Source organism: Sceloporus undulatus, chromosome 3, assembly GCF_019175285.1.
Source record: "Sceloporus undulatus isolate JIND9_A2432 ecotype Alabama chromosome 3, SceUnd_v1.1, whole genome shotgun sequence".
NCBI classification, from domain to species: Eukaryota; Metazoa; Chordata; class Lepidosauria; order Squamata; family Phrynosomatidae; genus Sceloporus; species Sceloporus undulatus.
The window spans coordinates 200,798,895-200,813,717 of record NC_056524.1 but is presented as its reverse complement, the minus strand read 5'-3'; the positions used below and the strand labels follow the sequence as shown (position 1 = coordinate 200,813,717).

The 14,823-nt window shown below is 43.2% G+C and overlaps 1 protein-coding gene across 1 annotated transcript in view; it reads right to left on the bottom strand.

Moving 5' to 3' along the window:
- ABLIM1 (actin binding LIM protein 1) overlaps positions 1–1,666 on the bottom strand; it is a 243,386-nt gene extending 241,720 nt beyond the window's left edge. The window contains exon 1 of the mRNA XM_042456481.1: positions 1,514–1,666. Coding sequence (XP_042312415.1) covers positions 1,514–1,553 — 40 coding nt within the window. The 5' untranslated portion in view covers positions 1,554–1,666. The remainder of the gene's footprint in view (positions 1–1,513) is intronic.
- Positions 1,667–14,823: the final 13,157 nt, after the last annotated feature.

Sequence of the window (14,823 nt, the reverse complement as noted above, 5' to 3'; positions counted from 1 at the left end):
CAGATTAAGAATGCTGTCCACACCCAGTTAGACTATAATCCTGCAGACAAGGTTCATTTCTTTTTGTACATTTCCTGTACAACATCTAGCTACAAAGTTGAAGTGTTTTGGAAATAATACATATCAATAAAGAAATAATGGTTGCCAAGAGTGATGAAACATGGACGTCACAGCTCCCATCTCATTGAGAAGACAGAACAGAAGACTCCACTAAAAAACGAGCCAATGTCATGGACAAATCCTAATCAGAAATAGCATTGGAAAGAGAATTTAAGACACTACCTGGATTGCCCAGCCCAGTGCGTGTCACTAATATAACCCATGGGCAGGCTCTGAAACAAGAGATAAAACACCATACTGGTTCAGCTAGTTCTATTTGAAGAGTGGCCTTTTTATTTAACTCATTATTCCATGTCTCTTTCAGACCTTGGCAAAGATCTCTATATTACACAATTAATCAGCAAATGCTTTTTCCAAACTAGCTTTACTTTGCCACTCGTAATGAGGATGTTGTTCATACTTCTTTTAACAAGCAAAAACATGCAAGCATGCATTCAGTTTCAAATCTATGAGCCAAAAGAGGGAAGCAATCAAGTCGGAGACACCTGTTCACACACTTGCAACCTGTCCAACTGCCCAACACAAATGTGCACAAAACTATGTGTAGAAATTATATGTGAAGAAATTATTATAGCCAAGAACAGTTTATCCCTGGGGTTAACATTTATCCTGACATAATCATTCCATTTCTGACCTTTCCATACTTATCCTTCTAATAGGAAAATTCTCCCACATCTTTAAAAAGCATTCATGAGAAGTGAACTTTCTACTGCAGCACACTTAATTTGCAGGATAACGGCCTGAATAAAAGATCAGTTTCCTGGGTCAATATACCCTCTGTGACTCACTGCTAGTTAATACTGAGTGTAAAGACTGTTTTGCTTTGCTAATTGCTTTGATTAGAGGATTAATACAAACACTGTATTTTACTCCATTTACAAAAACACTTTAGTAATAAACCTTGCTCCATATATAAAATGAGCACTTAATGCATTCTCCTCCTCTGATACAAATTCAGTGTAGCTTTAAAAAATTAAATGCTTTTTCAGAAACACCAGTTAAGTCACAAAGAAAATGGATCAAGTTATCTATTTCTCTCCTCCCCCACAACCATCATAAAAGACATGAAATAAGACATATGAAATGCTCAGAAGATGACAGAGCAGTTACTGCTCCTATAGAATATTCCTTCTTCCCTTCCTTCCTGATGTGTGAGTTGGGTAATGCTAACCAGATCGTCATTACCAAACAAGAACACTTTGTACTTGTACAGCCAAACAGAACACTCTGATTTTTAAAAGACAAACCCATCTAAAACCTACACCTCATTCAATCCTGCAAAACTTCCCTGATCTGCTTCCTGCCTGGATAAACTGAGCATAACATCCTGCATGCTGTTTAAACTAGTCAATACTGTGGGACATTTATATAGCAGGGCTGGCTCAGGACAGACCTTGGCTGCTTCCAGAGTTGTGGTTTACTTGTAACTCCATGTCTTTCCTCCAGCTGCAGAGTCCTCAAACAACCCAGGAAAGCTATGGCTTCTCCAAGGGCAGAAAGGAACAACCGATGGAGCACCTCTTCCCCCGCTGGCTCTTTCCCTCTCACTTGGCAGAGCGGTTTGGCAGCACTGAAGGGGAGGAGTGGCCCTGTCAAGGAGGGTGTGCCGCTGTTCCCAACAAATGATCAAAGGACAGCCAGGATTTGTTCTTTGCAAATGGTCTGAGACAATTCATCCTGCTTTCTGATGCAGAGCACCTTTAGAATGTGTAGATATTTAACAGTTTGTACATGAACACCAGTAGACAGATAGGCAAATATTGCTGAGAGAACAGCAAATTAACCAACTTCCATTTGTCAATGAACAGAACTTGGTAACATTATTTGGGAGATGATTGGAATCCTCTTAGGACACTACACTAGAGTAATAATCATTGTGCACTTCCACTCTCCCAGAAGCTGTATATATCCAGTTCCTTGTGCAGCTAATTGTTCTCCAAACAAAAAAAATATATGTGTGTGCGTGCACGCGCACACGCACACACACAGCAGTCTCTTGCAAATGGTGACTTGGTGGGCTAGGACAGGTTGAACTCAAGGTCTTGACACCCACTGTGCACTCATTTGTGTAACCATGGGATTCAGAGTAACTATGCTGGTGTATATTTCCACTGTGCTAAAAGTATATAGGATCTTCCCTTTGGAATATAAGTGTCAGGCTCTCTCAACATGCTGACTATAGGACTGTGAAAGTTGTAACTCAAACAAGTAACTTTCATAAGCACTGCTAGTGAGCCAGAAGACACTGTTACGAGAAGAGGGGTTTACTGGTTTGGGCAAGTGGATCTTTTAGAGTTTGAGTCTGAGACTTTTTCAGCCACATCTGTGTGCTACAGGAAGACCAAGTCCAAGTCACACCTCTCCACAACTTCACTAAATGATTACTGGTTCATTTCTGGATTTTACTAATTCAACCTAACTTTCAAATGAGTAAAAGCTACTCCATTCTTTCATACCCCTAACCAGTGGCAACAGTAAGGCCAATTAATTCTAGTTTAGTGTCCATTACCTTCTGTTGTTACTTTGTAAATATCCAACTTATGGTGAACCTAAAGTGAAACTAACACAGAAATTTCTTGGCAAGATTTGTTCAGAAGGGGGTTTGCCTTTAATAATAATAATAATAAAATTTTTATTTTTATACCGCCCTTCCCATGATCAGGGCGGTGTACAACATAAAACCAGTACAGTACAATAAAAACAGTAAAAATAGTCACAATAGACATTAAAATTACATTAAAAACCAATTTCTGGCCAGCCGACCACTGCTGCCAGAGGAGGAAGCTAACCAGGACCAGCGTCCGGAAATGCTAATAAAAATAAGAAGGTTTTGAGCTCCTTCTTAAACTGGGCCAGGGAGGTGGCCGAGCGGAGCTCTATGGGCAGCATGTTCCAGAGGGTTGGGGCGGAGATGGAAAAGGTCCTCCTTGAGGTGGAGGCTAAGCTTGCCCCCGGGACCCTCAATAGCTGCTGCCCAGATGTTCTGAGTGTGCGGGGCGGATTGTATGGAGAGAGGCGGTCCTTAAGGTATCCTGGGCCCAAGCCATTTAGGGCTTTATAGGTAATGACCAACACCTTGTATTGCGCCCGGAAGCGTATAGGCAACCAGTGCAGACTTTTGAGCACAGGTGTTATATGGCTGGCTCTGGGTATGCCAGTAACCAGCCTGGCTGCCATATTCTGCACCAATTGTAGCTTCCGGGTTTGGTACAAGGGTTGCCCCATGTAGAGCGCATTGCAGAAGTCCAAACGAGAGGTTACCAGAACATGTACCACCGTTTCAAGGTCCCCCTGGCCCAGGTAGGGACGCAGTTGGCGAATCAGCCGAAGCTGATAACAGGTGCTCCTGACTGTCGCATCCACCTGAGATGTAAGGTGGAGCGACAAGTCAAGGAGCACCCCCAGACTGCGTACTGAGTCCTTCACGGGAAGCGTGATCCCGTTCAGGACAGGTGGAACCGCTGCCTTCCCTGGGCCAGGGGAACCTATCACGGGCACCTCCGTTTTCTCTGGATTCAGACTGAGTCGGTTTTTCCTCATCCAGCCCATTACTGACTCCAGACAGGCCACGAGAGGAGAGACGCCATCCCCGGTCACTGCATCAGTCGGAGACATAGAGAAAACTATTTGGGTGTCATCAGTGTACTGATAACCCCGCGCCCCATGTCTCCGGATGATCTCTCCCAGCGGTTTCATGTAAATGTTAAATAGCATGGGAGACAGAATGGCTCCTTGAGGGACCCCAGTTGTGAGGGCCCTCTTATCGGAGCAAACGTCTCCCAGCTGCACCATCTGGAACCTCCCAGAGAGGTAGGACTGGAACCACTGGAGCGCAGTGCCCCCGATTCCCACCTCTGCCAGGCGCTCCAGAAGGATACCATGGTCTATGGTATCGAAAGCCGCTGAGATGTCCAAGAGCACCAACAGGGACACGCTTCCCCTGTCAATGCCCAGACGGAGATCATCGACCAAGGCGACCATGGCCGTCTCAACCCCGTAACCTGCCCGGAAGCCAGTTTGAAATGGGTCCAGATAATCCGTTTCATCCAAGACCGCCTGAAGCTGGATCGCAACCGCCCTCTCGATCACCTTCCCCAAAAATGGCAGCAGCGAGACTGGCCGATAATTGTTATGTACCAGGGGGTCAAGGGAGGGCTTTTTTAATATAGGTTTTACAATGGCCAATTTTGATTCTGATGGAAATTGCCCTTCCCTCAAAGATGTATTAATGATCCGGCGTAACAGTAAAGTTACCGGCGGTCCCCCCTGGGCCGCTAGCCACGAGGGACAGGGATCGAGAGAGCAGGTCGTCTTCCGAACACTTCCGAGGATCTTGTCCACATCATCAGTACCGACCAACTCAAACTGATCCAGTTTAATGGAGTCCACGGAGGCTCTGGATACCTCTACACTAGGTTCTGCTTGAATGTCGGCGTCAAGACCTTCGCTTATCCGAGAGGTTTTATCCGCGAAGAAGTCGTTAAATTGGTCACAGCAGGCCTTAGAAGGTTCAAGGATCTGGTTCAGGGCAGGAGGGAGCCGAGTTAGCTCCCTAACCACCCTGAACAACTCTGCTGGACGCGACTCCGCGGACGCGACTTTGCCTTCATCTGAGGCTGAGAGAGTGTGACTTGCCCAACATCACCCAGTGGCTTTCCAAGGATGAATCAGGATTGACACCTTGATCTCCAGCTTTGTAGAACATCACTCAAACTATTATATCATGTTGGCTTCTTGCAATGATACTGAAGTACAAATCTTTAATGTTTCACTTCCAAGACAGAGTTGGGAGCCTCACAAAGTCCCTGGACTTCCCTGAGGTCTACCAAAAGTACATATATACACACACCAAATTAAAAAATTTACCAAGAAATTTTCTATGCCAACATGGTATAAAACATTTGTTTTGCAGTGTCCTCATTTACTGTGTTATTGTATTAAATTACTGTTTATTGTATTTTCCTTATTTATTATTTTCCAGCAAATTTATTCACAGCCCACACCCCATCCCATAACATCACAAAAGCAGAAGTGATTCCCAATTGCACTTTTCAACCGACAGATACAAGAGTGAAAAATGGACCTTCTACAGGCCACAATTCAGCCCTAGTCTAAATGAATTGAAAAATACTCTCTTATGTTGATTCATGAGTTTCCACACCATCATAGTTGACTCTACTCTGGGGATGGGTGTGAGAGGGAGTTCACCATCCCATAGACTAGTTATAATTTATAAGTAAGGAGTTGGCAGGAGTAGACCAGCTGAGGGTAATCTGATTCCAAGCCTGGAGGGGGACACCACACTATTTGATCCAAAGGATAAGACTCCAGAGATTTCCACTGACATCCAATCTTATCCATGTCATCATCTAAACTCCAACCACCACTCATTCAAAGCTCAGACAAACGGTAGGCTATCCCTGCCACTAAGTGAAGCAGGGCCACCACAGGCTGCAGACATTGGATGCCTCAAAAAAGCAGCAAACTGTTAATTATTAATTTGTGGTTGTTCAGTTATTATTGTGTTTCTATGCCAGGAAGGGTGAGAGCCACTGTTGGGATTTTTTATCACTGTTGACAGAATACCTTGAGTAGTATACAGCTCAATTTTAGGAAGTGTAATTCCTTACTTTTCAGATATAAAAATGCCTTGAGCCACACATGGTAAACAGGCTGAAATTAAGTTACTCCGTAATGAATCTGTCACATGTACAATATTATGGGGTGGTTGACTCTATCTTCAGACTTTGACAATGTGGCATACTACATGAAGAGACAGCCACATCCAGCTTTCCCAAATGCAACAGTCAACTTATTCTGTTGTGTGTTAATTGCACCACCTCAGCTTCACCTTGTCATGTCCAGCCACACCTTATCTTTTCTAGCAAGAAAACAGATGCTTTTAAATGTTTAAGGCCAGTAACAGTATAGCACAGGGGTAGGCAACCTGCGGCCCATGGGCCGGATCCAGCCCGGCGAGGCCTTGGGACCGGCCCCAGCCCGGTCCTGCCGCCGATTGCCGCCGGGGCCTTGGGGGGGGCAATTGTCTATAGAAGCCTCAGAAACATGTATTTATATTAACATTTTTTTAAAAAAATCAGCAAATTTTTTCACATGTCCTCCATTTTTAAACAAAGTGTCCTCCATTTGAAAATTTTGTCCTACATTTGTCCCAGTTTATTTATATATTTAATTTTTTAAATTTTTTAATTATTTATTTTTTGACTTCGGCCCCCCAGTTGTCTGAGGGACAGCAACCCGGCCCCCGGCTCAAAAAGGTTGCCTACCCCTGGTATAGCATATGGCCAAAATCTGGATATATAAAGTACAGTAGCTTATGACAGACCAAATGGACTGGGTATGAACATGTGGAGGGTTCTATGAAAACATCTGTTCACCTATTTTTATAGTACCTTGGTGTCAGACACAACATGATAGTACAACAGCCACTAGTAAATAGGCCGCTTATATTCCTTTGTCATTCTTTTCCCCTTTTGTGCTTGTGTGTGGTGTCCAGCATGATACAAATATTATAGTGGAACATATGCCAGACATACTGTTTAAATTTACAGCGCTTTATAAATAAAGGTTAATAATAATAATAATAATAATAATAATAATAATAATAATAATGCTCAAAAGGATCAGTAGGGTTGATGCTAGTCACTGCCATAAATCTTTTGCTTGGTTGTTTTCTCTCTTTTTCAAACCCAGTTTTACTTGGGCAATAGAGCAACAGCATTCTGCCCAAGAGTATGAGAAGAAACGCCACAAGTAAGACTGCAGCCATCATCTTAATTTTCTTTGTTGTGAGGAGGTGGGGAGGAGGACAGTTATACATGTTTACTTGGAATGAACAGAGGAAAGGATTAATATAAATATAACCATTACCTAAAATAATCACTATATTTCCCTCAAATGCTTGAGCTAGTCAAAACTGTAGCCAACACCATCTTCATTTCCATAGAGTGTTCTCAGATGCCCATTACTGCTGCCATCCACCAATCCCTAACAGTAAGGCCACTAGGATGACATGGGAGTCAGAACCCATGGGCAGGCACCTTGCCCCTGGCACCTTCAAATATGTCACTGGCCTGGGCAAAATTACCAGCAAGAGCAACACAAGGCAAATGGGGGGGGGGGGAGAACACAGATACAATACTGTACTTCAAATCCCAAGTTTTGAGGTAGCACAAAAATAGAAGAGAAGATATACATGGATGACAGATGTGCACTAGTGTTATCTGGGCCTGATGTCAAATTTTCCATTTTCCAAAAGTCCAGACTGTAAAACAAGAACGGGCAACAGCTGAGAGGGATTTGCTGGACAAGTGGGCTTTTCTGGCAAATATTATAAGCATTTCTCCAGCAAGTTCTATCATTTTTCCCCTTAGCTAGAAACCAGTACAATCCTTGCTTAATGCTCTTTCCCCTTCCATCCTTTCCTGCTCCCAAATAACTCACAATGCCTGTTCTACAGATTGTCTAAATCACAGAGTGGCATTCACTCCTTCCTCATTCTCATGACAATCTTTTGAAATATGTCAGTCTGATAGGCATTAACTGGCTCAAGGTGAGCTTCAAGAGTAAGCACAGAATGGAACCTCAGCCTCCCAAGAGCTTCAAAAGGTTATTATTTGGAACTTTGGCTTCGAGAATCCTTCAGCCAAAAAGGCCAGTGGTCATAATAGCTGGGAGATTAAGGGGCTTTCTACACAGCCCGTTGGGACGTCCTCCGGACGTCCCATTTTAAAAAAGGGGCGTCTCTTATAGACGCCCCTGTGCCTAGTACGGACTCCGTCCGTACAAGATGGCGCCGGCCCTTCTACATGGCCGGCGCCATCTTTACGTACTGGACGCTGAGCGTCCAGACGCGTCGCGCCGCTGCTGACGTAGCGAGCGCGCCCCTGGCGCCTCGCTACGTCGCGTTTGCGACGCCAAAAGAAGCTCCATTTTTGGGCTTCCTTTTTTCGGTCCGCGCGGGAGTCGGGCCGTCTGAAGGCTCCGGCTCCCCCGCGGACCTACTGGCGGCGGCGCCAGACCGCTGCAAAGCGGCGGTCTGTACCCCGCCTAAGGGAGCTATAGCCCCAAAAGTATTTTTCCTCCAACCTCTGGGTCTTTCTGTACCTACAGTACTTTAACTCTTTATTCAGAAATTATTTAATTTACTATATTTGCACATGGTGAAATTATGCCAACATTACTTGGTCCTATGATGTGTGCACTGTATATTTCAAGATTAATGCTTAGTTCACCTTGGAAAAATTCATAGCAAAGCTCCACCTTTCATGTCCTCCCTCATATTAGCCATATATTTGCAGTTTTAACAAAGGCCTGTTACAGACTGCCAAAATAAAGCTGCTTTGGGTCTCTTTGGAGGTACGCTATTTAAATGATGCCTGGGTCCTAAGAGTCCGGAGGTCGCGCCAAAGTCACACTCCATTCCTAAGCACTGGAGTGCAGCTTTGGTGCAGCTTCTGGATTCTTAGGATGCATGCATCATTTAAACAGCATACCTCCAAAGAGACCCGAAGCAGCTTTATTTTGGCAGTCTGTAACAGGGCAAAGTGATTATTTATGTTTGATATCTATGTTTACAACATGCACCTTGATCCATGCACTGAGTCCTTAATAAAAAGCATTCACAAACGGAAAGGAAAAAGAAATTATATCCCAACAGTATTCCATGGGTTAACATTATTCCTCACACCTACATCACTTTTTCTGACTGGCAAAGAAGGCAGCTTTGATGAAGCAAAGTCAAAACAAAAACAAAAACAAAATATTTGAAATAAAAGCAGGTATGTTTAGATGTTGGAAAACATATCCCTCTCTGCACCAAATACTTTCCAGCATATTTAATACATATTCTGCCCTATCTCTGTGCACTTTCTAGATAATAAAAATTTTTGGCCTATGCAACTTAAATTTTCACTTGGCATGCTTCAGTTTTATACATTTTATTTTGCGAAATACCGTATATACTTGTCTATAAGTTTTTAAAATTGCCAAAATATTTGGCATTTGGCTCCATTTCAAACTGGGTTCAGGTCAGGATACTGAGTGGGCATCAACAGGGGAAGTGTGGCTCTGTTGGTGCTCTTGGACCTCTCAGCAGCCTTCGATACCATTGACCATGGTATCCTTTTGGAATGCTTGAGAGAGTTAGGAATCGGGGCTCCATTCCTACCTCTCAGGTAGGTTCCAGATGGTGATGCTGGGAGATAGTTGCTCTTCTAAAAGAGAGCTAACATCTGGTGTCCCTCAAGGTGCCATTCTGTCTCCCATGCTACTTAACATTTACATGAAGCCGCTGGGAGAGATAATCTGGAGACATGAGGCGGGGTGTTTTCAGTATGCTGATGGCACCCAAATCTGCTTCTCCATGTCTCGGATTGCTTCAATGACTAAGGATGGCATCTCCCCTCCGAACAACTGTCTGAGGTCAGTAATGGACTGGATTAGGAAAAAATAGACTTAAGTTGAAGCCAAATAAAATGAAGGTTCTCGCTATAGGTAACCGTAATCTGGGTATGGAGATATGTTCACCAGTCCTGGACTGTGTCACACTTCCTCTAAAGTTCGCAGCATGGGGGTGCTTCCTGGACTCATCGCTTCAGCTGTCATCCCAGATAGATGTAACGGCCAGGAGTGCCTGTTATTAGCTTTGGCTGATATGCCAGCCGCAACCCTACCTGAAACCAGGGTACCTAGAAAGGGTTGTACACGCACTGGTAACCTCTTGCCTAGATTTCTACAATGTACTCTACATGGGGCTACCCTTGTGCCATGTTTGGAAGCTTCAACTGGTCCAAAATATGGCAGCCAGACTGGTCGCAGGAAAATCAAGATTCGACAGAATAACATCCATTCTGAAATCTTTGCACTGGCTGCCTGTTAGCTTCTGGGAACAGTACAAGGTGTTGGTCATTACTTATAAAGCCCTACATTGCTTGGGTCCAGCTTACTTGAGGGAATGCCTCCTCCCATATAATAATAATAATAATAATAATAATAATAATAAATTATTTATTTATAGTCCACCCAATCATGAAGTATCCGGGCAGGTTACAGTAATAAGAAAAATACATCACAATAACAATAGAATAAAAATAACATAACAAATTACAATAATAATAAATAGCAAGAAGAATGCATAGCAAATAACAATAAAAACTGCATAACAATTAACAGATCAAATCAATACAACTCAAAATTAATCCCCAGAATACATAGCAAATAACAATAACAAAAATAACAACAAATCATAATAGCAATAAATAGCAAAAACTGACAATGTCTAATTCTCTCCTGGCAGCAGAAATACAATACAATACAAAATGCAAGATGACAATAACAACAAAAGACTGGTCCTTAATACTCCCTCAGGCATTAACTAATAATAACAACAGCAGTCTTCCAGAGGCTGGGGAGCCAGCATTAAGTTGCTGGCCTGGTGTCTCTCAGCCTCAGTTGCTGGCCTGGTTATTGTTTATCATATGGTTTTATTGTTATGATTTATATGTGAAGGTGGGAGGGTAGGAGGTTTGGGGATATTAAGGGAATGTTTTTATTATTGATTATATAATTTGTATTTGAACTTTGCTGTTACCCGCCTTGATCCTCAAAAAGTGAGAGGCGGGATACAAATAAATATTTATATTATTATTATTACTATTAAAATATTGACCTCAAAATCCTGGGTCGACTTATATATAAGTCAATATGGTAATGCTGCTCAGAAAGTTCCTAAGAGAATTGCTACCCACCACCCCATTCTCCTTACTTTGACAGTGCTGTCTAGGCAAGAAGACAGATTGTGTGTGTTTTTGCTACAGCGCGTCAAAAGTCCCACTGGATTTGCAAGGAAAGGAGGTGTGTCTTTGTGTGTGTTGATGTTTGCTAGTGAAATTCAAAAGTCCCACTGTATTTGCAAGGAAAGAGGATGTGTTTATGTGTGTGTGTATGTGTGTTTGTTGCTGTTTGCTACAGAGATTCCAAAGACACACTGTATTTGCAAGGAAAGGGGATGCATTTCTGTATATGTGTTTGCTGCCTGTTTGCTAGAGAGATTCCAAAGACCCACTGTATTTACAAGGAGAGAGAGAGAGAGAGAGAGAGAGAGAGAGTGTGTGTGTGTGTGTGTGTGTGTGGTGATTGGTGCCTCACAAATTCCCTTGCTTTGTCCTTTACATCCTTTGTTACATGCTCCTAAATTGTACCCTCAACTTACCAACGGGTCATGTCAAAATCCATAATTCTGGCCCCAAAAGCTGACCTCAACTTATACATGAGGTCGACTTATACACTAGTATATACAATGATGTATTTATATACTTCAGAGCGGCATGTTCAAACCTTTATTCCATTTTTAAAACTAGAAAATTCCAAACAAGCAAGCACAGTTCCATCATACCTATGCCCGGCAGCCCAGAGTCCCTCCAATCCAACTGCCACTACTATGGCCTCTAAGGGAGGGAAGAAGAGGCAGTATCGGCTAGACTTACTCCTCTCCTACATTGTCATTCCATTTTTCTCTTGTATCATTTCCTAATTAGACTATAAGCCTGAGGGCAGGGAATTGTTTTGTTCTTAGTTTCTCTTCCTGTACAGTGATGGCACTTAATAGATGAGGAGGAGGAGGAGGAGGTCATCGTACCCTTAGGCTGAACACTTTTCCAAATTCTACTTTGTAGAACTTGCATGAGTAATTAAAAATTACTCAACTACTCAACTGAGAGGGGGGAAATCTGGAACACAATCAGAAACTTCTTTCCCTTCACAGGTCCCAAGAAGAGATTTCCTATTAACAGTCATCTATGGGGCCCTAGCTGAAAGGAAGCCCACCTGGCCTTAAGCTCCTGTTGTGTAATTTTGCTCTAAAATAGTCCATATTGAAAGAGAAAATCTAATTAATGCAAACCCTTTCCTCCTCGCTGTTCTGTTTTAATTACCAAATGTACTTAGCCCTCATTAGTTAATAAATCCTTCTAGCCTTGCTCCCTACCTCTTGCATACACACACACACACACACACACACTCATCCTGTGGCAAGCAAATGCAAATATCCTAGTTAATAGATTGGGAAATCAAACTAAGCAGAGAGGTTCATTACTTGTAATCTTTCAGCATCACACAGGGGAAAGAACCATTCATGAGTGGAGTGAAGAGATGCAAGTCCTTAATATCAAAATTAAATATGCCAGGAGTCCCATCTTCTTAGGTATCACAATTACTCTCACACCTGGAAACTCATTCCTTAATTCTAGATGTGTACAGAAAGATGGCTAGTCAGTGGTGTGTTCTTTATCAAGATTTCATAAAAGCCTTACTTGGTTGTTCTCTTTTGGTTTAATTAAGCATGCAATGATAAAAGAGTGCTAACCTTACCCTGTCGTTTGTCACTTTGCTCACATAAAAAGCAATAAATCCAAATAGGAGACTATCTTCTATTAGAGGAGGTGTTTTGAATGAACACAGAACCCCCAAAAAATCAAGGTTCAGAAACATGCAGAGAGCCTCTATGCATCAAGGAGTTTCTGCTCTTCAAACATGTAATTTTTAGAGCGAAGAAAGCAATGAGGCAATGAGGCAAAAGATAGTGCTAGTGCCTTCCACTCCTCACCTGCTTACTTAACCCAAACAAGGCAGCACAGGTGTTAAACACATCGCTAGACAACACAGAATGGCTTGTTTCTTTCTTTTCAAAAAGAAGCCACAAAAATCCTGGATTTGGACTGCACCATAACATCCCACACTGAAAATCCATCCATCCATCCATCCATCCAATTGCTATTTGCCCCAGTCTGAATCAATGATTACATAACTTGTTAATTCACCATTTGAACATTGACATAAGTAGTCTAATCTAGTCAAAGGATGCCAATAGGGTCCAGATTAGTGCATCTATTGCAGGAATGTTGTAGAAAATGTCATTCTCCTGGACGATTCTCTATCACCACTCCCAATCTATAACTATTAGAAATGTAGTTTGCCATCTTTGACACTACAGATTTTCTAGACATCAGTTCCCCAAATCCAACAATTGCCACTACAGGCTATATAACCAAAAGTTGACACCCACTTCCAAGAGCCTGACCACATATGTGGCTAGTATCATCTATTATGCATCCATGCTCCATGCCATGTCCCAATACTGCTAGTTAGAGCCCGGAGGCTCACTGGCAACCTTTTGAACATTACCTTTCTAGGGGTACTAGAGAAAAGAAAAAGGACAGAAAGAGACAAAAAGGATATCTGGGCCATCCAATGAAGATGAACAGGATAGATAAAAGGACATACAACACATACTTTAGTTATGAGCAAGAAGGTAATACAATGGACCCTACCCTTATGCGGGGAATCCGTTCTGGATCCCCCCCCCCCCACGTATTGAAAATAATGAGGCATGAGCCTGCAGTGCAGCATGGTATGTGCACCACAAGCATGCACACCATTATTTTTCCCCTCTGCGACTTCCACATAGACTGGAAGCTATGTATGCCACAGGTGCACTGTACTCCATTGGCATAGCCAGTGAGGACCCAAACAGGGCCTCTCTATGCTGCCCCTAGGCTTGAATTCCCTTTCTAGAAAGTGGGAATGGCCCCCTCCTTGTTTTCCTTTCCTGGACAGTACAGTAATACCAATAGTGGGCCGGCGACATTCGCCTGGGTTATGATCACAGGACCCCCACGAAAGTGGAAAAACCACAAATAAAAAAATACTATGTTTTTAACCTGAGAGAATGCCTCTCTGAGGCCCTATTCCCATTGGTCTATAACGTGGATCAGGACGCGAATCATGGGTGCATCGTTTCCATTAGAGTGCGCATTCAACCCACACTGCTCCGATATCGTTCCCATTGGGATTCGAATCTGAATCAAATTATCCCAAAAAATCCAAATGTGAGGTTGATCAACCAGTTTAATAAAATAGTGGCTTTTTAGCAAATTTTCCTGTGCCTCCGGAGTCTGATTCAGGGCAAATGAATGGGAACGAAAGGGTGTCTGATTCGGGAACCTGGAGATGGGAGGAGCAGCGCTCAAGGGGCTGGCCTGGGGGTGTCACCCTCTTTGTTCTCTTTCTGCATTGCCGGCACCATTTTCTTCCGTTCGCATAGCCTTTCCCCCAGTGGACTGGGAAGCAGGATAAGGCGATCATGCTACATTGAGCTCCAAATGCAGTAAGCACATTACTCCCCCTGCAACCTCCCCTCTGCTCCACATTCATAGACCAATGTGTGAGGAGAGCCATTGAACACCATTTTAAACTAATTTTTCTTTTTTTGCCTCTTCCTGAGCGCCTGAGCAGCAGATGGGCTTTGCAGTACATGCCTGCTTGATCGATCGCCCCCCAGACAGCCCAGGGAGCAATGGGGCAGGCAAAGGGATTTGGGGTGATTAGAGGCTCCTCTTCTCTCTTTCCCAAAGGGAATCTGGGGAGACACAGAAGAGCCTGGACACCCAGGGATCTGAGGGGGAATAGAGGCTTCTCTTCTTTCATTCCCAAAGGGAATCTGGGGAAACACAGATGAGCCTTGGATGCAGCCGCTATTCATTGGCTGCCCCCCAAAAAACAACAACAAACAAACAGAAATGGGAACAGGGAGCAAAATAAACCTTGTCAAAGTGTTTCAAATCAGGTGACGACACTTGTAACGTCTGAAGCCTACGCGCTTGACAGCTTGCAGACACAAATGGG